The sequence below is a fragment of the Cucurbita pepo genome, chromosome LG07, assembly GCF_002806865.2.
Source record: "Cucurbita pepo subsp. pepo cultivar mu-cu-16 chromosome LG07, ASM280686v2, whole genome shotgun sequence".
NCBI lineage: Eukaryota > Viridiplantae > Streptophyta > Magnoliopsida > Cucurbitales > Cucurbitaceae > Cucurbita > Cucurbita pepo.
This window is the reverse complement of record NC_036644.1, coordinates 2,032,438-2,056,043: the sequence shown is the minus strand read 5'-3', so window position 1 is coordinate 2,056,043 and position 23,606 is coordinate 2,032,438. Positions and strand designations below refer to the sequence as shown.

At 35.5% G+C, this 23,606-nt stretch overlaps 4 protein-coding genes across 4 annotated transcripts; all 4 read left to right on the top strand.

Moving 5' to 3' along the window:
• The first annotated feature begins 2,215 nt into the window (after positions 1 to 2,215).
• Positions 2,216 to 3,716, top strand: LOC111798873 (probable CCR4-associated factor 1 homolog 7). The gene has a single exon (XM_023682224.1). The coding sequence runs from the start codon at positions 2,679 to 2,681 to the stop codon at positions 3,489 to 3,491; it is 813 nt and encodes a 270-aa protein (XP_023537992.1). The 5' UTR covers positions 2,216 to 2,678; the 3' UTR covers positions 3,492 to 3,716.
• A 3,616-nt stretch (positions 3,717 to 7,332) lies between these two features.
• LOC111799079 (probable CCR4-associated factor 1 homolog 7) lies at positions 7,333 to 8,815 on the top strand. Its single transcript, XM_023682476.1, has one exon. The coding sequence runs from the start codon at positions 7,833 to 7,835 to the stop codon at positions 8,655 to 8,657; it is 825 nt and encodes a 274-aa protein (XP_023538244.1). The 5' UTR covers positions 7,333 to 7,832; the 3' UTR covers positions 8,658 to 8,815.
• Positions 8,816 to 13,870: 5,055 nt separating this feature from the next.
• On the top strand, positions 13,871 to 14,686 carry LOC111799158 (zinc finger protein 1-like). The gene has a single exon (XM_023682577.1). It carries the CDS (start codon positions 14,041 to 14,043, stop codon positions 14,638 to 14,640), a length of 600 nt encoding a protein of 199 aa, XP_023538345.1. The 5' UTR covers positions 13,871 to 14,040; the 3' UTR covers positions 14,641 to 14,686.
• A 3,696-nt stretch (positions 14,687 to 18,382) lies between these two features.
• LOC111798296 (deSI-like protein At4g17486) lies at positions 18,383 to 21,027 on the top strand. The gene is made up of 4 exons (XM_023681357.1): positions 18,383 to 18,509; positions 18,558 to 18,771; positions 19,247 to 19,534; positions 20,619 to 21,027. The coding sequence occupies exons 2-4, from the start codon at positions 18,633 to 18,635 to the stop codon at positions 20,870 to 20,872; spliced, it is 681 nt and encodes a 226-aa protein (XP_023537125.1). The 5' UTR covers positions 18,383 to 18,509; positions 18,558 to 18,632; the 3' UTR covers positions 20,873 to 21,027.
• Positions 21,028 to 23,606: the final 2,579 nt, after the last annotated feature.

Sequence of the window (23,606 nt, the reverse complement as noted above, 5' to 3'; positions counted from 1 at the left end):
TCAGCCTCATGGTTTTAAAGCGTAACTGTTAAGGAGAGCTTTTTACACTCTTATAAGGAATACTTTGTTTTCCTCTCCAACTAATGAGAGACTAACACAGTAAAAATAGACCATATCTATTAGCAGTGGGCTTGGAGTGTTCAGTGAAATTATTACAAATGTTATCGACTTTCATGGAGAAAAAAGAAATAATATTGGCACGTGAATAAGTTGTTTTAATATTCGCACGTGTGTGTTAAAATACACTAAAAAAGAAAGAAAAATATGTCATCAAGCCATTTTGGAACGACATGTCGGCATCTGCCGTTTTTGTCTTGCATGTAAAATTTGCAAGCTACTTACCTTTTTCTTCATCATAAGAAAACGACATTGCCACGTCAACAAATAGTGGAATTTCATTGGCTCTACTCTCAGCAACCGAAATTGACTTGGGCCTTAAAAGGAAAAACTAAAGATTTTGAAAAAATATAAATTAAATTTGTAATAAATAAAAAATACCCAATTTAAAAAATAATTAAAATTTCATAAAATGCACGCCTTGAAAATTAATTTATTTTTCGAAATTAAAATATATTCGCATTTATCTAATAATAATAATAATAATCGATCTGCATCTATATAACCAACCATTTTTTTAATCTGCTTTGTGTGTCTGTCTGTTGTCACTAACCAACTATATACTGGATATTGATGTGAGTTGTCTGTTGTCAGACGTCGTGTAAAACGATAAAGGGTACGTAATCGGGTTGGACACTTCACACTTGGACTTGTACCCATGAACATTGTATTGCAACTGCCTACTGCGTTTGGCAGTAGGCCGCTAGCCAAGGAAGAACCGAAGAAGAACAAGCAGGTTGGGTCAGGTTGACTCGTCCTTCACACATAGAACCCATACCCAACCTAAACCAAATCAAGTCCTAATAAACCAAGTCAACCCAACCCAATTCTTACACTTCGAGTTTGGTCGGTTCAGATCCTCAAGCTCTCGAGTTCAATGTACACTCCTAATTGCTAGACCTTACGTTTTAGTCGTTTCAACTTCTCGATCGATTGTCGTTAATTCCATTCATATTGTTATATTATGAATACTTTTAGTATGTTGATCACGATTAATTATTGTATTAGCTTAGATTCATCTAATTTATGTGCAACAGGTCAAATGTCCGGTTCAATATATATATATATAAATATAAAAGTAAGTCGAAAGCGAGTGAACTTTTGTAGCTATCGTACGTTATTAATATTTTTTTAACCTATGATAATGAATATTATTTGAGTCACTCCAACCGAGCATGCCAATATTAATCGAAATTAAATACATGAAGTTAGTTGATTGGGACTATGTTTATTGTTGACCCATTGATTCTTACATTACAATGACATATATTGACCCGAAAAATTAATATCAAATTATTTGAATAGAGAAATTATAGTTATTTTATTAAATATTTATTTATTTGTATATGACGTGTCATTTTCACGAAAAATAAAAAAAATAAAAATTAATTGGCACATGACGTGTCAACTTTTAGAGAAAAAGAAAAAGAGAAATAGAAATAGAAATGATCACATGTGTTCTTTAGTGCAAATTGACTTCAATAATACAGGCTTTAAGATATAACGTGAATACGACTCATTTAAAGTCTTTATACTATGAACTTACTTTTTAATTATTTGTATAATTATAATTAGTCGATTACATTTTTTATTTAATTTTTTAAAAAGTTAGAAAAATTATTAAAATATTGGGTAGAAAATTTGTACGTAAAATATGTCTATTTTATCTACAGAAATTCACCCTGGACGAGAAAGAGATTCTCGTTTAGATGGGGAATGAAAGAGGGAGCGGACAACATTTTTTACTAATAAATAGGGTCGGGAACGAGATTCTATCTCCGCCTCTGTTTAATATTCTATTTAATATAAATATATTAAAATTTAAATTTTTAGAAATTATGTTGGACAGATAATTATTGATTTATTACTATGATTTTTTTTTTTTTTTTTTTTTTTAAAAAAAAAAAAAAAAAATTATTTTTTGGGGTAAAATTGAAAATTAACCTCCAAAATTTGAGATGAGATGCGAGATTAGGAGGGAAAGACGCCAATATTGAATAATTGAATATTGAAATTTAAGGAAAGAAACGGCGTCGTACGTAAATACAGAATGGAACGGCGTCGTTTTGAAAAAGGTTAAACAAATGCTTCACACTTCCCCCTTCGTCTATCACCGTCATGGAGCAATGTTTTAGGGAAGGGTCTTTAGCCGAGAGAGCTCTCAAACCCTGTGTCTGAGTGCTCCTCCACCGCCTTCTTCATCTCCTTCGTTGACCTGCACGCTTCCTCTCTTCATCTCTCCCAACCTCTAAATCTACTGCTTTCTTCTTCTAGATCCGCCATTAAACGCTTTCAATTCTCAATTTCAAGCTCAGATCTGCTTACCCACTTCATTTCTTTGCTTAAATCACTTCATTTCTAGGGTTCTTACTCGATTCTTTCTCTTCTACCTTTTTTCCGTTACCAATCTTCCAGATCTGTCAAGATTCCTTTACTCCGGCGCTGGTTTTCCTCCGCCACATCTTCCGTTTCTGAGATCTCGAGCTCTGTTCGCGATCTTTTTTCTCACTTAGGGCTTCTTCCGCTTTCTTTTCTTTCTTGGTCGAGTTGACCTTGGAGGAATGTCGATTTTACCCAAAGGCGATTCGATTCAAATCCGTGAGGTCTGGGACGCCAATTTAGAAGAGGAGTTTGCGCTTATCCGTGAAATTGTTGATGAGTTTAATTACATAGCCATGGATACTGAGTTCCCCGGCGTTGTGCTTCGACCGCTTGGTGCTTTCAAGAATATCAACGACTACAACTACCAAACTCTCAAGAGTAATGTTGATACTTTGAAGTTGATTCAATTGGGTCTTACGTTTTCTGATGAGAATGGAAATCTTCCAACTTGTGGAACGGATAAGTTTTGCATTTGGCAGTTCAATTTCCGTGAGTTCAATACTATTAATGATATTTTTGCTAGTGATTCCATTGAACTTCTGCGCCAGTGTGGTATTGATTTTCAGAAGAACAACGAAGAGGGTATCGATGTTAATCGATTTGGTGAGCTTCTAATGTCTTCTGGGGTTGTGTTGAACAATGATGTTATCTGGGTTACGTTCCACAGTGGGTATGATTTTGGTTACTTGCTGAAATTGCTGACTTGCCGAGCCTTACCCGAAACGCAGGCCGGGTTTTTTGAGCTCATCAAGATCTATTTTCCAGTGCTCTATGATATCAAGCATTTGATGAAGTTCTGCAACAGTCTCCATGGTGGGTTGAACAAACTTGCAGAATTACTAGAAGTGGAGAGGATTGGAGTTTGTCATCAAGCAGGATCAGATAGTCTGCTCACTGCTTGTACTTTTAGGAAGTTGAGGGGCACCTTTTTCAATGGTTCTACGCAGAAATACGCAGGTGTTTTATACGGTCTCGGTGTCGAAGATGAATAGCGTACTTCTAGAACTAATTGAAGAGAATTACCAAGTATTTGTAGAAGTGTGAGTCTGTTAGTTACTTTTGTACAATTTGGCTAAAGCATTGATGATTGTAACTATTTCCCGCTTTCCTGCTCTGTAATAGAAACCTTCGACTGTTTTTTGCAGCTTGTGGTTTCTTGTAAATTATGGCAGTTTAGTGTTTCAATAAAATCTTAATGACGTTTCTTTGTTGAGTCTTCACCTGTTTCCATTGTTGAATTGGACTGAAATCTGATAGGATCCATCAGGCTGTCATAATAGACACAATTTTGGTTTCTGGGTTTGATTGTTCTGTTCTTGATTGTCTTGTTGTAGAACATTTGCAGCCTGTTCATCCGTGTGTTTTGAGGTATCCCTGTAGCTAATGTTTCTGATTGCTGGTATTGTTGCAGAGTTTAGAGGTATGCTGTTCCTTACCTTGTCTTATAGCCGCATGAAATAACATTGGTTCATTTTCTTTTTGGACTTTATTCAGGTACGAAACCAAGACGAATCTCGGGCTCGGAGAATTTACAGGGTGTCGATTGATCTGTAGGTGTTACCACCAACAGGGCTGACGCATGTTATCAATGCATAGCTAGATCGAATCCTCGGCTCCTCGGCACATCGGGTTAGGCATCGTATAATCTGTAGTTTGAAATTTTCCATTCATAGCCACATCTGATGAGATTCATTTCATTTTCTGCAATTCTGAAAGAGACATGGAACCTTATTTTAGTTGCATATACTCAATAATGTTAATCGGTTTTGAGTTTTTAACGGACTGCCCATTTGAGATCTGAGAAAATATGCATCCAAACCTGTTCATACTTGTTCTATCTTTTAATGTTAAGCAAGTTAATTGACCTGAAAAGGGCTGCTGAAAAGTTCTTGATTCGTTGTTTAATCTCTTGTTACCTGCAATTCTGAGGTGTAATAGATGTTTAATTTCACCTTCCCAAATGGGATTTGGATTTGGATCTGATATTGTGTATGTTATTGGTAATTGTTGTTGGATCCACATTTTATGGTGATATTATTATGGCATGTTGGGTGGCTTCCTATCCTGAAAATAATTGTACCTAATCCTTTGTTAGAGGGAGAGAGACAGGCCCTGGAATGGGTTGCACATGCTTATGCGCATTAAATCATATGTCCATAGAATAAGATTTGAAGAACAGCATTTATATCCATTGATCTCTAGGAATTTTCACTTAGATCGGCAGCCCAGCCAGATCTAACATGTTTTCATATACACGAGATGATTTAGAAAGAGATAGAAGGCATGACACGAGATGTAAAAGCCCTGTCTACTGCTAGTAGATATTGTCCGTTACGTATTATTGTTGGTCTCATGGTATAAAACGCGTCTACTAGAGAGAGGTTTCCACACCATTGTAAGGAATGTTCTGTCCCCCTCTCCAACCAATGTGAGATTTCACGATCCACCCCTATGAGACCTAACATCCTCATTAGCACACTGCTCGGTGCCTAGCTTCGGTGCCATTTGTAACAATCCAAGCCGACCACTAGTAAATATTGTTTGTTATGCTATAGCCTCACAGTTTAAAACGTGTCTACTAGGGAGATATTTCTACACCCTTATAAGGAATGTTTCGTTCCCCAATTTAAAACATGTCTACTAGGGAGAGATTTTTACACTCTTATAAGAAATGTTTCGTTTCCCAATTTAAAACGTGTCTACTAGGTAGAGATTTCTATNTAATAGATGTTTAATTTCACCTTCCCAAATGGGATTTGGATTTGGATCTGATATTGTGTATGTTATTGGTAATTGTTGTTGGATCCACATTTTATGGTGATATTATTATGGCATGTTGGGTGGCTTCCTATCCTGAAAATAATTGTACCTAATCCTTTGTTAGAGGGAGAGAGACAGGCCCTGGAATGGGTTGCACATGCTTATGCGCATTAAATCATATGTCCATAGAATAAGATTTGAAGAACAGCATTTATATCCATTGATCTCTAGGAATTTTCACTTAGATCGGCAGCCCAGCCAGATCTAACATGTTTTCATATACACGAGATGATTTAGAAAGAGATAGAAGGCATGACACGAGATGTAAAAGCCCTGTCTACTGCTAGTAGATATTGTCCGTTACGTATTATTGTTGGTCTCATGGTATAAAACGCGTCTACTAGAGAGAGGTTTCCACACCATTGTAAGGAATGTTCTGTCCCCCTCTCCAACCAATGTGAGATTTCACGATCCACCCCTATGAGACCTAACATCCTCATTAGCACACTGCTCGGTGCCTAGCTTCGGTGCCATTTGTAACAATCCAAGCCGACCACTAGTAAATATTGTTTGTTATGCTATAGCCTCACAGTTTAAAACGTGTCTACTAGGGAGATATTTCTACACCCTTATAAGGAATGTTTCGTTCCCCAATTTAAAACATGTCTACTAGGGAGAGATTTTTACACTCTTATAAGAAATGTTTCGTTTCCCAATTTAAAACGTGTCTACTAGGTAGAGATTTCTATACCCATATAAGGAATGTTTCGTTCCCCTCTCCAACCGATGTGGGATCTCACACGAGATCACCCATATATGGAAAAAAAAATTACTTCAAATAAAATGTATTACGGGACCAAGAATCCATTTTCCTTCGAATTGATCAAGTTCTCATTCGAGAGCCAAAGATTGACTAATAACGATCACCTGAACATCGTTAACAAAAATTCTAAAATCTCTCAGTACCGGTATCTAGATTCATTGCCCACGGATACCTGGTTCCTCCCATCAAACGAGCATGCGTACGCGGGCATTTGAATTACTTTGAAACAATTTTTTTTTTTTCTTTTTAAAAGAAATATTGGGACCTTTTTTTTCTTGAAGAAATAAAATATTGTCTAAAAAAGTAAAAAACTTGGTGATTTTCAAACAGTTATTATTAACTTTATTGGCATGGTTGATTTAAAGTTCCCACTTTTATTTTAAATTTAAATTCATTTACTTTTTTACTTTTACTTTATACCTTAACGAATAACATTTGGGTAATAAATTATGTATTTAAAAACCAAAAAAGTCAAATATTGTCAATAAATATAACCAGTAATTATTATGAATTTATGATTACAAAACATACTAATTACCATTATAAAAAATATATATTTATAGTCACTTATTTAATTGATATATATATATATATATATGTTTATAAATAAAATAATTATGAATATGAATCTATCATTAAAAATTTTCATTAAATAATAAATATAATTTTTTCAATATGGGCTTGGTGGATCGACATGAATCATGGGCTTGGACTTATCATGAAGCCCATAATTAATATGTACAAAGCCCAATCACATTTATGGGCTTTATAAGCTTTGAATATAACAGTTATATATATATATATATATTTCAAATATTAAAAAATAATTGATACGTTACCATCAACCTTAAAAATAATTTTCAAATATATTAAATTGGATCATTAATCATTCCAAAAAAAAAAAATAATAATAACAACAAATTTAATTAGGTTTTTTTTGGGGCCAGAGTTCTTGCCGGCACATTGACACACTGATCGGTATCAAGCTCTGATATAATTTGTAATAATTCAAGCCCACCATTAAAAGATATAGTTCATTTTAGTCCGTTATTAAAAATATTACGTTATTCTCTACATTAGATGGGAGACGTGATAATTTAAGTTTATAATTTTGTAACAAAATTAAAAAAATAAAATAATAAATAAAAAAAATTGAAAAGGGAGAGAAAAAGACAAAATTGATAAAACAATGAAACGACGGCGTTTAGAATGTAAACGTACAATCATTCCCTTTCATTCCTCATCCCGATGAGAGGAAGCAAATTTTAGGGAGGGTGTAAGCCGAGCTTCGTGTGCTCCTTTGCCTCTCCTTCCTAAACCTACACGCTTCTTCTTCTTCTTCTTCTTCTTCTTCATCTTCGGCGAAGCTCAAAAATCACTACTTCCCTGCTTCAAGATCTCTCTGTACCACCATTCAATTTTAGGTTTTCAAGGTCAGATCCGCTTCCCAGTTCTCGGGGGTTTCCCCCCTTTCGCTCAATCGATTTTTCATCTTCTAGGGTTCTATCTTTACTCGGGATTTCTCCTTATTGCTTCACTCACGCCTTCTCTTCTCCGAGATCCTTTAGATCTAAGGAGATTTTCCGTAACCTCCTTGTTCTGCGGCGGTGGTATTTCTGACGGCCCGCCTAGGTTTCTAGGGCCTTTTTCCGATTTTTTGTTTTTTTTTTCTTTTCCTTCAATTTTTTTTGTTCGATTACGGTGGGTTCTTCCGTTTTGCCATTTCGTTGGTTCGGTTGATATTCGAGGTATGTCCATATTGCCGAAAGGTGAGTCGATTCATATCCGTGAGGTGTGGAACCATAACGTGGAGGAAGAGTTCGCTCTAATGCGTGAAATTGTCGACAAATTTAATTACATAGCGATGGATACTGAGTTCCCCGGCGTGGTGGTTCGCCCTGTGGGTGCTTTTAAGAATATCAACGATTATAACTATCAAACCCTCAAAGATAATGTCGACACGTTGAAGTTGATTCAGTTGGGTCTTACGTTTTCTGATGAGAATGGGAATCTCCCAACTTGTGGAACAGATAAGTTTTGCATTTGGCAGTTTAATTTCAGGGAGTTCAACATTAGTAACGATATTTTCGCTAGTGATTCCATTGAGCTTTTGCGCCAGTGTGGTATTGATTTTCAGAAGAACAATGAAGAGGGTATTGATGTCAATCACTTCGGTGAGCTTCTAATGTCATCTGGGATTGTTTTGAACGATAATGTTTACTGGGTGACCTTTCACAGTGGGTATGATTTTGGGTACTTGCTGAAATTGTTGACTTGCCGAAGCCTACCAGGGACGCAGGCTGCATTCTTTGATTTGATCAATATGTATTTCCCAATGGTTTATGACATCAAGCATTTGATGAAGTTTTGCAACAGTTTCCATGGTGGGCTGAACAAGCTTGCAGAGTTATTAGAAGTGGAAAGGATTGGAGTTTGCCATCAAGCAGGATCAGATAGCCTCCTTACTGCCTGTACTTTCAGGAAGTTGAGGGATACTTTTTTCAATGGGTCTACTCAGAAATACGCCGGTGTTTTATATGGTCTGGGCGTTGAAACTGGCCAGACTACTAATTAAAACACTTCCCCCAAGTACTTGTAGCACTGTGACATTGGTTAAAGCATTGATGGTTGTAACTGTTTTTCTTGTAAATTATGGCAGATGGCAGTTAGTATTTCAATAAAACCTTAATGACGTTCTTTGAGTTAGTTAACTTGTTTTGTTAGCTATTGTGCTATATGTTCCTTTCAATTCTCTTAAACTTTTTATTCCTAATAGATAGATGGATCGATGGATACTTTAGTGGTGGAAATAGAGAGAAATGTATGGTTTGGTGTTCTGATTTTGAAGATTCAATTTTCTTCACCTGGCCTGTTAGGTGTTAGGTTGTCTTGCATGAGTTTTTATGTTCTTTCTCTAACTCTATGTATCTCAGTATTTAAAGTTTTATGGAGAGTGAGATCCCATGGAGCATTCCGACGCTCTGTCCATACGTGTTTTGGAGGCTTCCCTGTAGTTATTTAAGCCGAGTTTAGAGGTAAACAGTTCTTTACCTTTGTCTTATCTTACAGAATCATATACATTGGTTATATTATCTTTATTTCATGTATTTGTGCACAATATTAAGAGATTGTTGCTCGTAAAATGAGGATGAATGGAATGGTAAAGGGATTTCGAGATTTACCCTGTTATTTTTCATCAGGTATCTCAAGTTTCATTTTTTTTTTCTAATCAGGGTGTTTGTTTATCTGTAATTGTTATGCTATTGACATGGTAGACCTATGTTATCGATCCAAAACTTGCTCGTCCTGTCGTCTTCTTATTTGGTGAGTATTCTCTGAACTTTATTTTGAAATGCATACCTGGTATCTATGTTTGATTAGATTCAATGTATTTACTCTATAATTTAAAGGAGAATCTCTCGCATGTTCCAGTTGTTAAATCTCGACAGTTTGATTCAACTTTCTTGTTTCTAACCCGTTGTCCATTGTTAGATGAAAACGACATTATGAAAGTAAAAGTATCTGATTACCCTTTTGAGTTGCGGGGGCTGCCTGTCGGTAAACAGCCTCTGACCTAAGCAAGCTGAAACCCAGAATGGGCTTAGAATTTGGGAATTTGGGATGAAATGGATCGATGATTTTCAAAAGCTCGATCAGTTATATGTCCCTTGTTCTTTTGTGGAGAGATTGATTGTATTTTTGGTTTGATTTTCTTTTTAAGTGGAATTGTTCAGGCCGACCATGCATATGCTCGAGCTGCACCTCCAGCGCCTAGCTATACTATATCTGTCAAGGCTTCATCTCATTTCATACAACAAGGCATACCTGATTTTAAGGCATTTTATATAATAGTTCAAGTCTTGAAAGAAGAAAGAAACAAAGATATTGATTGGTTTTATGGCCTCGTGATAGATTGGACAAAAGTCGAACAAAATCTTATTGTAATCGACCTTCATGTGAGGGCCTTTCCCCGTTGTCATCTGCTTGAATTGAGGAAGCTTCGAATTATTCTGTTTAGTATACTAGTTACACTTTCCTAGATATGTTGGTATGAGTTGATCAATTCTTTCCATACTGCAACTTGAGATGATACTCAGGGGGGGGAGGCAATGGGAGTCATACTTTCAAAAGAATAGGAATCATTACCATTCAACGAGGAGGATATATCGATCATTCAATGAATTTATGAACAACCTTACTTGAATAGGATCTGTTCTATAGGTTGTTCTACTGTGTCCTAAAGTTAAATGAATTTATGCAGTGATTGACCTTTCCTTGCTAACAATTCTCATTTCTTAATAGTGGGAGCTGGCTAATTGCACGCGTTAGGCACACAAGTCTGAACCGTTGAACGTTCGACAGACTATAAGCACAGACCCCTCTGCAGGTAAAGCAAGTCGATTCTCGTAACAATAGCAGCGTACAAGAACTCTGCTACTTGTTGTCAATTGATTGTGTTGAGTCTTAGAATGTTCTCTTTAATATGTTAACAAGGGATTTGGTTTTTATATGGATGCTTTTGGACATATCCGTAGCTGTTAATTGCACGCTTAAGGCGCACAAGTCCAAACTGTCGAACATTTTACAGACTATATAAGCACAGGCACTGTTTAATGTGAGTCGGCTCTCTTAACGATAGCAGCGTCATAAGAACGCTGCTACTTGTTGTCGATTGACTGTGTTGAGTCTTAGAATGTTCTCTTTAATATGTTAACAAGGGATTTGTTTTTTTTCATGGATGCTTTTGGTCATATTCATAGCTGTTAATTGCACGCTTTAGGCGCACAAGTCCAAACCGTCGAACATTTGACAGACTATATAAGCACAGGCACCTCTGTTTAATGTGAGTCGGCTCTCGTAACTATAGCAGCGTTCTTTAGAACGCTGCTACTTCTTGTCTATTGATTGTGTTGAGTCATAGAATGTTATCTTTAATATTCATAGCTGTTAATTGCACGCTTTAGGCGCACAAGTCCAAACCATTGAACATTTGACAGACCATAAGCACAGACCCCTCTGCAGGTAAAGCAAGTCGATTCTCGTAACGATAGCAGCGTCACAAGAACGCTGCTACTTGTTGTCGATTGATTGTATCGAGTCTTAGAATCCTCTCTATAATATGTCAACTAACAAGGGATTTGGTCTATGATGGATGCTTTTGGTCATATTCATAGCTGTTTCAAAAGGCATACAAATGGGTAGCACATGCATATGCCCACACCAATTATATGTCTCTGGCCGCATAATAATTGTTGGAAAAAGCATTTGAGCATCATTATTCACCCGTTTTTCATCTAAATATTGCTATGAGCGGACAGCCCGTGCAGTTCAACAATGCTTATGCTTTAGATGGCTTCAAAGCTCATATATCGACCCGGATTTTTAATCGATTGGGGTTTCTTTTCGGGTTATTTTAATCGACACAAATCATTGCTTCGATGTGATTATTATGTCTAAATCATGGACCCCAAATGGTCTGTTTTATTGTATCTCTCGTTAGTTAATAAGAAAAGACAAGGCTCGACATGTTGGCCTCTAGCGCTCTTTTTTATACGGTTATTCGAAAAATTTTAAGGTTTTAGACCGAATATTTTTAGGGGTATAAATTGATTTTAGACCGAATATTTTTTTATTTACTTGAGATATATTAAAAAAAAATTAAATTATTAATTTTTAGGTAGAAAAAAAAAAAAAAGAGTATATATCCTAACTTTTGATTAAAAAAGAGATTAGTGGAAATCTGGTAAAGAGATTTGGTTAAACATGATTAGACAAGTAAATGACACAAATTTAGAATCATTATAATTGTCTTTATTTTTTNAAAAAAAAAAAAAAAAAAAAAAAAAAAAAAAAAAAAAAAATCATTAATTCCTTCATTTCCCAACAAAAAAATAATTATTATTCTTCTTTTATTAGGGCTCATTTCTTAATTTTTATATGATTTTAATATAATTAATTAAATGACTAACTATATTTTTTTAATGTAAGTTTAGAAAATTAAAAAATTGAAAATATATATATATATATATATATATATATAGAGAGAGAGAGAGAGAGAGAGAGAGGCTCCCCCTTTTAGTTGTCGGCCATTTGTCGCAGATAAATTTCCTTTAATTTAATTAATACCCATTTATATTATTATCTCTCATTAAAAAATAAAAATAAAAATAAAAACAAAACATTATCCAAACACGTTTCAATTTGAATTTTAAGAACTAGGATGAATGTACCACGTTTTGCAAAATTAATTAATGTGGTTGGACTTAAATCCCTAAAAATCATGAACGAACCGAAATCACTTACGAATGAGATCGATGATAGAATGATTAAGAAAGATTTACAGAGAGTAAAAGTTACTATTTATACCAAGAAAATGCACTGTCCTCTTCGATGACTCAGTCATTGAAACTTAATAATTAAGTGTATTTTGCTTGGAGTAATTCTACGTTAAGATACATGTGAATAAGAACATGACACGTAACCATCGTACTAATGTATTGTATTGTATTATATCCGCTTGCATAGGGTACCCCACGAAAATCAAATACCCTTAGAGAGGGACACTAGAAGAAGCTAAGAGCGCCCTTGTTTGGTGGGCACATTTTGTGTAGGTGTAGGGTCCCTATGCCCCCTAATGTGTAGGACAATTTAAGCAAGGAAGCGTGACGACTTAGCTCAATTCCATGCATTTGTGGGGGTACCCTAACCAAAGTATCTATGTCTATTACTCTCCTAATTGCCCTAATTAATGCAACTATTTTTCCACCGCTATTCGGTATTATCCTCTTTCGAATTTTCCTTCTGGGTTTTCCTTCAAAGTTTTTAAAACGCGTCTACTAGGGAGAGATTTCCACACTTTTATAAGGAATGTCTGTTCTCTTCTCCAACCGATGTGAAATCTCACAGTCCACTCTACTTCGAGACCCAACATCCTTGCTGCCACTCGTTCCTCTCTCAAATCAATATGAGATCTCACATCACTTCAATATGCATTCACATAATAAAAGCAATGTTCCATTCTCGGCTTTCCTTCAAAGTTTTTAAAACGCGTCTACTAGGGAGAGATTTACACACCCTTATAAGGAATGCTCCGTTCTCCTTTCCAACCAATGTGGAATCTCACAGTCCACTCCCCTTCGGAACCCAGCGTCCTCATTGCCACTCGTTCCTCTCTCAAATCGATCTGGGATCTCACAATCCATCTCCTTCAGGACCCAGCGTCCTCGTTGCCACTCGTTCCTCAGTCGATGTGGAATCTCACAGTCCACTCCCCTTCGGAACCCAACGTCCTCATTGCCACTCGTTCCTCCCTTAAATCGATCTGGGATCTCACAATCCATCTCCTTCAGCACCCACCATCCTCGTTGCCAACTCATTCCTCAGTCGATGTGGGATCTCACAATCCATCTCCTACGGGGCCCAGCGTCCTCGTTCCCATTCGTTCCTCTCTCAAATCGATGTGGGGATCTCACAATCTATCTCCTTCAGGACCCAGTATCCTCGTTACCACTCATTCCTCTCTCAAATCGATCTGGGATCTCACATCACAAAAGCAACAAAGATTTGATTCGACCAGTAAAGTTGTAAATACTCAACCAATTGAACTATACTCAAAGATGCTCGAGAGATAGATGACACCTAATAAGGAATAAATATCGATTATAGGACAAATATATTCCCTTTTTTACTTATAAGATGCAAAAAAAAGACATAAATATAGTTGACATTAAATAAATAATGAAGGGGAATGAATCTAAAAGATGGGTTCAAATCAAAATCCAATCTTTTTTGCTATTACAAGTGAAAACCATGAAGTGGGAGATGTCTTTGTCCTTTTACTTGTACTATTTCCATTCCAAAAAAAAACCCTTTTTTCTTCATCCTCTAATTTCATAATATATTCCTTTCCTCTCCCAAAAAAAAAAAAAAAAAAACAAAAAAGCTTCAATCTTTCATCAATGGAGTCCTCCGCCGTTTACACCCCTCCACGTCTGCAATTACAGAAGGGTTTTGGGGAAGAAGACGACGGCGACAAGTATCTCCGCCGTGGGATTCCGGCGGAGGAGTTGAATCTAATTGGAGATTTGAAAATGGGTTCAATAGAACCAAGGGTTTTTTCATGTAATTTCTGCCGGAGGAAATTTTACAGCTCACAAGCACTTGGAGGCCATCAAAATGCCCATAAAAGAGAGAGAACGTTGGCTAAAAGAGGCGGCTACCACCACTACACGGCGGCGATGGCGCCGTTTTTTCCATTCCAAACTGGTCCCAATAGATCCCTTGGAATTCAAATTCACGCCATGGTCCATAAACCACCGCACTACACGGCGGTTTCCTCCTCCCACGGTTGGTCTAGAATCCCAATCCACCAACAACCCGGAATCGGTAAGCTCCCGCCGATCAACACCCACCGTTCTCCGCCACATGGCTTCAACAGCATAGGTAGGTTCAACTTGGACATGCTCCGTTCAACGGCGGCGGCGGCGGCTGGCGGCGTTCATTTCGACAATAAACAAGATGAGACCCACAAAGTATTGGATTTGTCTCTGAAGCTGTAATTAATCACAAATTTTAGAATTAAAAATCTTAAAAAGCTTTGATTTTTGTTGTTTGTTCTTATTTTTAATCTTATAAAGTTTTAATTTTGCAGAATTTAATGTTTGAATTATGTCACTTTATTTAACAACATTATTAAAATGCATTCGACATGTTTTATTATAAAGTGGATAAACAAAAACAACCTCGTAAACATTTATTAGTATTTAAATATTGTTATTAATATCATAAATGTATCAAATAATGGCTTAGGTTAATTAATTAATTAATTAATTAATTAATTAAAAATTTTAATTTTTGGTTAGTTGTGACAAGTTGGTTCGTATTTAATATTTGATTATGACCCTATCTTGTATTATACGCTAAGATTAATTTCGAGTTTATAACTTAATTAATTAATAGGTCTATGAGTTCTGTTTTTCGTCCTTTTCTTCTTTCTCGATCGGTCCTTCCAATCTTCTTCGTTTATTGTTGTTATCATCATTGGTCACCTAATTATTTTCGTCGAGATGTGGTCGGTGTTTCGTGTGATCTCAGTACGAGATTGGAAAGAATGCATTGAATGGATGCTCGGGTATTGAGAAGGGAAGACGCTTTCAGGGGCGAAATGTCATGGGGAGATATCGTTTGTGATTCATTGATCTCTGATTTGGGAAACTGTCTATTAGTAGCGGGGAGCGAGAGTAAATTGGGATTTGAAGGAAAATCTTGACAAAAACGGCAATATTACTCTGACAGTTTCGAACAGAAATTTCTACTATTTAGATTAAAAAATTTGTCGTATAAAATATATGTTGTCAAAATTTATAATTTTAACCGAAATAATATTAGATCGAAGCGGTAAAAGGTAGCACCGACATGTCGAACGAGAATGACAATTAATATTAGAATCCCATGTGGTTGTGTTTCGATGTGTCGTTTCGTTGAGTTTGGTTTTGTTTTTGGTGAGTGTCAATGTCGATGGATGGAGGGGACCTGGAAATTCCTACATGTCGGTTGTTGGAAACCGACAGAAGTGGAAGGGAAAAAGGTAAAGGAAGAATTAGTCTCTAATTTAGTAAAATAAAAATAAAAATAAAGGGTAAATAAACACTGAAATATGTTCAAATTGTAGTTACATTAAATATTTTAGACGGTAATACATATCATTTCCAGAACAGATAGAGTTATAAAGAAGCGTAGTCCAAATGTTCAGCCATCGGGAGCTTGTTGAACAGGCTCGAATTGGTCTAGAGTCCTGGGAACACGTACTCGAGGTTAGCTCCTCATTTAGTTAAATCAGTTAGTCTGGTCTAATAAGAATAACTGAAGAATACAGACCGAACTTATATAAACAGAGAGAGAAAACTCACGTGTGTATATTGTTTAAACCTTAACGTCTACTAAAGTAACATAAATCTTATAATGGCTTAGCCGTTAGGATATTTTGGAGAGCACCCACCAAGGCTCGGGTTAAATCTTTTGTGACGGGTTACATTGAAATAAGACGGGTTAACTTAATATAAATAAATAAATTATATATATATATATATATATATATTATTAATTATGAAATGTGTCTCATCATAAGTCAGATTCACAATTGAAGAAAATGTCAAATCCAAATGCCCAAAAATTGGTAACGGTCAAATCTCAAATCTCAACCATATCTTTTTTATTTCCTCTTCTATTATTATTATTATTATTATCCAAATTTTAAAAATAAAAAATTTAAAAACTAAAATCGATAATAAATGGCTATAAAATCAACGTATTTTAAGATCGGTTTTATAGCTATTGTTCTTGATCTTTAGAATGTTTGGGTTATTCTATAGGTTTATATCGTATTGGAATTTAAAGCTTTCTGTGGTAAGAATATGATCGTTGTAAGGTAAAAAACCATTGACCCAAATCAAAATAACATCAAATGAGAGATAAATTGTGTCACTCGAGTATAAGAATGATACATGAATGAACCGATACCACATTTGAATTAGAGCGATCGTGAGGATAAAATGATTGAAAAATGCTTAAAATAATTGAAAGTTACTGCTTATATTAACAAGGGGTACCTTCATTTTTCTGTGTTTTACTTGGAACAATTCCATATTGGATGATCTCTTAGGAATTTTCTTGGGATGCACGTGTAACAGTCCAAGCCCACCGCTAATAGATATTGTCCTTTTTGGGTTTTTTCTCTTCAGGGTTTCCCTCGTGGTCTTAAAACACGAGCACTAGAGAGACGTTTTCACACCCTGTCGTGGGAGAATGTCGGAGCTATTAAGTGTCATATCGAGATGTATTTAGTTTGAGAAATTCATCGGTTTAAATTGTTAAGAAAATGACATTTCAATAATATTTTTTGCATGGACTATATTGTTTTTGGTCCAATTAGAATTAATGCCTTTAATTGTTATGACCTACTCACACATTGACATGTGATAATTAATTTATATATATATATATATAATTATGAACTATATATTATTTTCAATTTTATCTAAAATATTTTATATAATTAATTGAAAACATATTATTTAGAAAATAATAATAATAATATTTTTTTTCCAAATTTTAGGTTAAAGAATTGTAATTGGATAACAGAAACCGGGGCCCACATCCACGTGGTCCAGTGAGCTTCCACTCCATGACAAATTCCAGCCGTGCCCTTTTAAATATTATTTTTTTAGTACGAGACTTTAAAAAAAATTAATAATTAATTTCATTACAAATATCAATATTATCGAATTTATTTTAGTTTCTATAAAATAAAATAAAAAGAAAAATACAACCGCTCCTATTGCTCATTTTGACTCATTATGTATCACTGATTTTAAAACGCATATATTAAGGATAGATTTATGTTGGATGATGAACGTCCCACGTCGGCTAATTTAGAGAATGATCATGAGTTTATTATCAAATAATACTATCTGTGTAACGGGCCCAGATCCATCGATAACAGATATTGTCCTCTTTGGGCTTTCCTTTTCGGGCTTCCCCTCAAGGCTTTAAAACGCGTCTGCTAGGGGAAGATAATCCACCCCCCTTCGGGGCCTAGCGTCCTCGCTAACACTCGTTCCTTTATCCAATCGATGTGGGACCACCGTCCTTACTGACACACCACCTCGTGTCTACCCCTCTTCAGGGAAGAGCGAGAAGGCTGATACATGTAACGGCCCAGATCCACCGCTAGCAGATATTGTTCTCCTTGGGCTTTACTTTTCAGGCTTCTCCTCACGGCTTTGAAACGCATCTGCTAGGGAAAGGTTTCCACATATTTATAAAGGGTGATTTGTTCTCCTCCCCGACCAATATGGGACATCAGAGAACGAGGCCTTTTGGGAAGGCGAAAGCAAAGCCACCATAGCTTATACTCAAATCGGACTGTATCATACCATAAATATAAAATATTTTATTATTAAAAACAATTATGAAGCACTTTTTAATTTTTTAAATTTAAAATAAATATAACAATTATTAAAAAAAAAAATTGTTTGGTGGGTCACAAGTTGTCATTCATGATATATAATTTTTAATTACACTTTTCCTTTTGTTTTTTAGTATAAATTCACTTTTCCATTAATATATAATATATAGTTTATTTCCATTAATATAAAATCATTGAAAATATATTATTTAAAAAATAATAATAATAATAATAATGATAGTGTTCCCAAACATAATTACAGGAGCCATTATTAAAGTGGAGAACAGTGAAACTGAAAAAAAAAAAAAAAAAAAAAAAAAAAAAAAAAAAAAAAAGAAAAAAAAAAAGGCACGCGGAGTCAGAAGAATCCTCTGCTCTAAAACTGAAAGCGATTTCCTGTTGCATCTCCATTACGATTCCCAATCGAAACTAATTTTGAATCCCGTTGTTCTATTCTGTTGCTCTGCAAATTCCTCTTAGATTCTTCATCTCGGCAGCTGTTGCGGCGGTTCCTCGTCGTCGCCGTCGCTGTATCTGTGGAGCGTCGTAAGTAGTTTCTTGACGAAGTGGAAGAGGTTGCGGAAAATGTTGTGTAGGATCGTGACAGTGTCGAGCAAGAAAAAGACTGGCGCTGTTCCGGTTTATCTTAATGTTTATGATTTAACGCCGATCAATGGATATGCATATTGGTTCGGCCTTGGTGTCTACCATTCCGGCGTACAAGGTCAGCAATGTTTCTGTCCTTTTTTGCTTTCCGCTTTTTTCTCGCCTTCTGGTCTGTTTGTTTCCTGAGAAAGTGACGCGGAAAGTGGAGGGTTGGATTTTCGTCGTTCCGTTACTATTGAGGACGGAGTTGTTTGAATCTTACGCGTTTTCGGTAAATGATTTACTGATTTCGTAATTGATGAACATTTAGTCTGATATAGGTCTTGAGAATCTGTTTTTGGTACTGATTTTGCTCGCAACTTCGACAATCTATCGGTTTCGTTGCATGATATATCAGAGGAAGTGGAGATGAGTATCTATCTAATTCTCTCCGATTCCTTCATTCTAACAAATTGGTTCGACAAATTGCAAATAGTCGGAAACACTTCATAACTTTTAGAAAGTGGAGCATGTGAATCGATTCTATATTTTTCTTCTATCTGTGCAAGTGGTTTTGGAGATATATGGTGATTTAGGTTGAAATTTGGATGCAGTTCATGGAGTTGAATATGCGTTTGGAGCACACGAGCATTCGACTACAGGAATCTTCGAAGTAGAGCCAAAACAGTGTCCAGGATTCACATACAGAAAATCAATTTTGATAGGGAGAACGAATCTCAGTCCCAGAGAGATTCGATCGTTCATGGAGAAACTGGCGGAAGAGTACTCTGGAAACACTTATCATCTCATCATGAGGAACTGTAACCATTTCTGCAACGATGTTTGTCTCAGATTGACAGGAAAACCAATCCCCAGATGGGTCAATCGTCTCGCCCGACTTGGTAACAAACTTCAGATATTCATGATTTTGATGGTTCTCTGTGAAAAAACAACCATAATTTTATTAAGAAACTTCATACATTCATGATTTTGATGGTTCTCAGTGAAAAATCAACTAGAAATTTATTAAGAAACTTCATATATTCATGATTTTGATGGTTCTCTGTGAAAAAACAACCATAATTTTATTAAGAAACTTCATACATTCATGATTTTGATGGTTCTCAGTGAAAAATCAACTAGAAATTTATTAAGAAACTTCATATATTCATGATTTTGATGGTTCTCTGTGAAAAAACAACCATAATTTTATTAAGAAACTTCATACATTCATGATTTTGATGGTTCTCAGTGAAAAATCAACTAGAAATTTATTAAGAAACTTCATATATTCATGATTTTGATGGTTCTCTGTGAAAAAACAACCATAATTTTATTAAGAAACTTCATACATTCATGATTTTGATGGTTCTCAGTGAAAAATCAACTAGAAATTTATTAAGAAACTTCATATATTCATGATTTTGATGGTTCTCTGTGAAAAATCAACTAGAATTTCATTAAGAAACTACATATATTCATGATTTTGATGGTTCTCTGTGAAAAATCAACTAGAATTTCATTAAGAAACTACATATATTCATGATTTTGATGGTTCTCTGTGAAAAATCAACTAGAATTTCATTAAGAAACTACATATATTCATGATTTTGATGGTTCTCTGTGAAAAATCAACTAGAATTTCATTAAGAAACTACATATATTCATGATTTTGATGGTTCTCTGTGAAAAATCAACTAGAATTTCATTAAGAAACTACATATATTCATGATTTTGATGGTTCTCTGTGAAAAATCAACTAGAATTTCATTAAGAAACTACATATATTCATGATTTTGATGGTTCTCTGTGAAAAATCAACTAGAATTTTATCAAGAAACTTCATATATTCATGATTTTGATGGTTCTCTGTGAAAAATCAACTAGAATTTTATTAATAACCTTCATATATTAGCTACCAAGTACAGTAGGATTAGACGAATATCCACAAGAACTGATTGTTTGAACCTGATATCTGTGGGATAGGTTTTCTGTGCAACTGTGTTCTGCCAGTGGGATTGAATGAAATGAAGGTCGGTCAAATGAAACCAGAGAAGAAGAAACTAAGAAGCCAATCGAGTAGATACCCATCTGGTTCAAATTCTGCAGCTGCAACCCCTCCATTGAATTCAAAAGCTTCTAATTCCAGAGTTAGAACAAGTAAACAAACTCACTCTCCTCCACCTTCATCTTCTCTTTTGCTATCTTCAACCTCCTCCACCTTCCTGTTGAAGCTTTAGTGCATGCATGTGTTTGGATTCCCATATCTTCTACCGTTTTCAAAATTTCATGTTCAAAAATAGGTATATATCTTATATGTCTTTGCCGATTGTTTTATTGGTTATGAAAATGTTTGGAATCGATGTAGTTTCATCCCTTTTGGGGTTTTTTACAACGGTTTGCTTCCTAGTCATTATCACCTTATAATGATCTTTTTTTCCTTTCTTTCTTGTGAATAAAGTTGTTCAATTGAATCATTACCGGCTGTAACTTTAGAACGGTTGGAGAGGAGAACAAAATATTCCTTATAAAGTGTGGATACTTCTCTTGGTTGGATGATGAAAGTCCCACATTAGCTAATTTAGGGAATGATCATGGGTTTATAAATAAGGAATACTAACTCCATTGGTATGAGGCCTTTTGGGGAAGCCCAGAGCAAAGCCATGAGAGCTTATGCTCAAAGTGGACAATATCATACCGTTGTGGAGGTCCGTGATTCCTAACATGGTATCAGCCTTTTTGGGAAGCCTAGAGCAAAGCCATGAGAGCTTATGCTCAAAGTGGACAATATCATACCGTTGTGGAGGTCTGTGATTCCTAACATGGTATTAGAGCCATGCCCTAAACTTAGTCTTGCCAATAGATTGGTAAATCCTCAAATATCGAACAAAGAACTCCAAAAGAAAAGGAGCCAAGCCTCCTTGAATCCTCAAATATCGAACAAAGAACTCCAAAAGAAAAGGAGCCAAGCCTCCTTGAAGGCCGTAAAAAATGACTAAGACTCCAAAGGACGAGTCGAGCCTCGATTAAGGGAAGGTGCACTTTGTTCGAGGGGAGCCAAGCCTCCTTGAAGGCCGTAAAAAATGACTAAGACTCCAAAGGACGAGTCGAGCCTCGATTAAGGGAAGGTGCACTTTGTTCGAGGGGAGGTGTTGGATGATGAAAGTCCCACATCAGCTAATTTAGGGAATGATCATGGGGTTATAAGTGAGGAATACTAACTCCATTGGTATGAGGCCTTTTTGGGGGTGCTCAAAGTGGACAATATCATACCGTTATGGAGGTCCGTGATTCCTAACACTCTAAACCTTGAGAGGAAGCACGGAAGGGAAAGCCAAAAAAGGACAATATCGGTTAGTAGTGGACTTCTAGTGTTACAAATGGTATTGGAGCTAGACATCGAGCGGTGTGCCAGTGACCAAAAAAGGACAATATCTGTTAGTAGTGGACTTCTAGTGTTACAAATGGTATTAGAGCTAGATATCGAGCGGTGTGCCCATGAGGACTCTACTTCTAATGTTACAAATGATATTAGAGCTAGACCTTAAGTGGTGTGGCAGTAGTGAACATGTATGAAGTGGAGTTTGAGAAAAAAGAAACAAAATAATAATAAGATAATGTCTTGGAGTTGGTTGCAATGGGCCAAAAAGGATAACAATGGAGCGGGCTTGTTGAAGCAATAATTGAGCTCAACTTTTTATATTTCAATGGTCAGTCATAAAAAATTGACGAAATTGAAGGACCCATTTTCAAAATTTTCCCTTTCCTAAAACACTAATCGTCTCGATCTAAGCTTCGAGTTGAGTTGAGATAGACTTGTGTACGTTTGGTTGTCAATATTGTACCAAACATGTTAGCGAAAATCAAAGAAAATGGGCCATCCATACCCCATCTCAATTGATATCGAGCTTGGTACGTTGCTTGCTAGTGCTCGAGATCCTACCTCTAACAAATCTAGTCATGAAATTTCGTTTTAAGAAAAAAAATATATATATAATTGTGAATCGTGAGTAAATGATTCAAATCTTGTTCTTTAGATACTATATGTACCCTACAAGTGAATTTGATATCACCGCCGAAATAGACTAAATTAATAAAAAAATATCCTTAAACTTTCAAAAGTTTTAATAATACTTTATATTTTTAGGTTCGCTTTGAATGGAAATAGTTAATATTTTGTTTCAAAAATACCTTTGGAAGTGTTTCAAAAATACCACTTGTCACAATCGCACTCATATGACAGCGGACTTGCGATTGTGCGGCACTCATTTTCCACCGACAAGTGAGCTAAGCCAATTCGTTCTTATATCGTCTACGGCCAAACGACGTATGCTCGAACTTCTGGCCTCGATTTAAGAAGAAAGTTTTAGAAAACGAGGGCATAGAGAGATTTTCGAAAGAAAAAATTTGAAAGAGACATTATACATATAAGAAAGAGAGTAACAACAAACTATATAATTTAATTTCCAGTTTTTTTAATTTAATTAAGTGTTTTAAGTTTAAGAAAATAGACTTGGTCAAACAGTCAAACCTCATCTCTGCCACGTGAACTAACAGCTCCTCTCCATTGGTAACACCAAAAAAAAAGAACGAAATAATTCCTTCCATCAAATCACAGTCAACCACGTGGTCAACACATTGACGGTCTAGATCCGCCACTGCCACATCACGAGAATCCAATCAAATAAAACCATTCCAATGCTTCCACGTGTCTCTAACACCTCATAGAGACAGAATCCCAATACTTTCAATCTTCCATTATTTCCCTTAATTTTATTCTTATTTTTAATAATAAAAATAAAATAAAATAAAAAGAATCTGACAATTTCATATGAAGAACAATTTCGAATATAAAATAAAAAAATTAAAAAAAAAATCTGGATATTTGTATAGTACAATAATTCATATTCCCCAAGAACAAAAAAAAAAAAAAAAAAAAAAAAAAAAAAAAAAAAAAAAAAAAAAAAAAAAAAA

Excerpts from the sequence above, each read along its gene's own strand:
- LOC111799079 (XM_023682476.1), top strand. The coding sequence starts at position 7,833 with ATGTCCATATTGCCGAAAGGTGAGTCGATTCATATCCGTGAGGTGTGG.
- LOC111798296 (XM_023681357.1), top strand. The coding sequence starts at position 18,633 with ATGTTGTGTAGGATCGTGACAGTGTCGAGCAAGAAAAAGACTGGCGCT. Across the intron at positions 18,772-19,246 it reads CTACCATTCCGGCGTACAAG|TTCATGGAGTTGAATATGCG; the intron begins GTCAGCAATGTT and ends ATTTGGATGCAG. Across the intron at positions 19,535-20,618 it reads CAATCGTCTCGCCCGACTTG|GTTTTCTGTGCAACTGTGTT; the intron begins GTAACAAACTTC and ends TCTGTGGGATAG.
- LOC111799158 (XM_023682577.1), top strand. The coding sequence starts at position 14,041 with ATGGAGTCCTCCGCCGTTTACACCCCTCCACGTCTGCAATTACAGAAG.
- LOC111798873 (XM_023682224.1), top strand. The coding sequence starts at position 2,679 with ATGTCGATTTTACCCAAAGGCGATTCGATTCAAATCCGTGAGGTCTGG.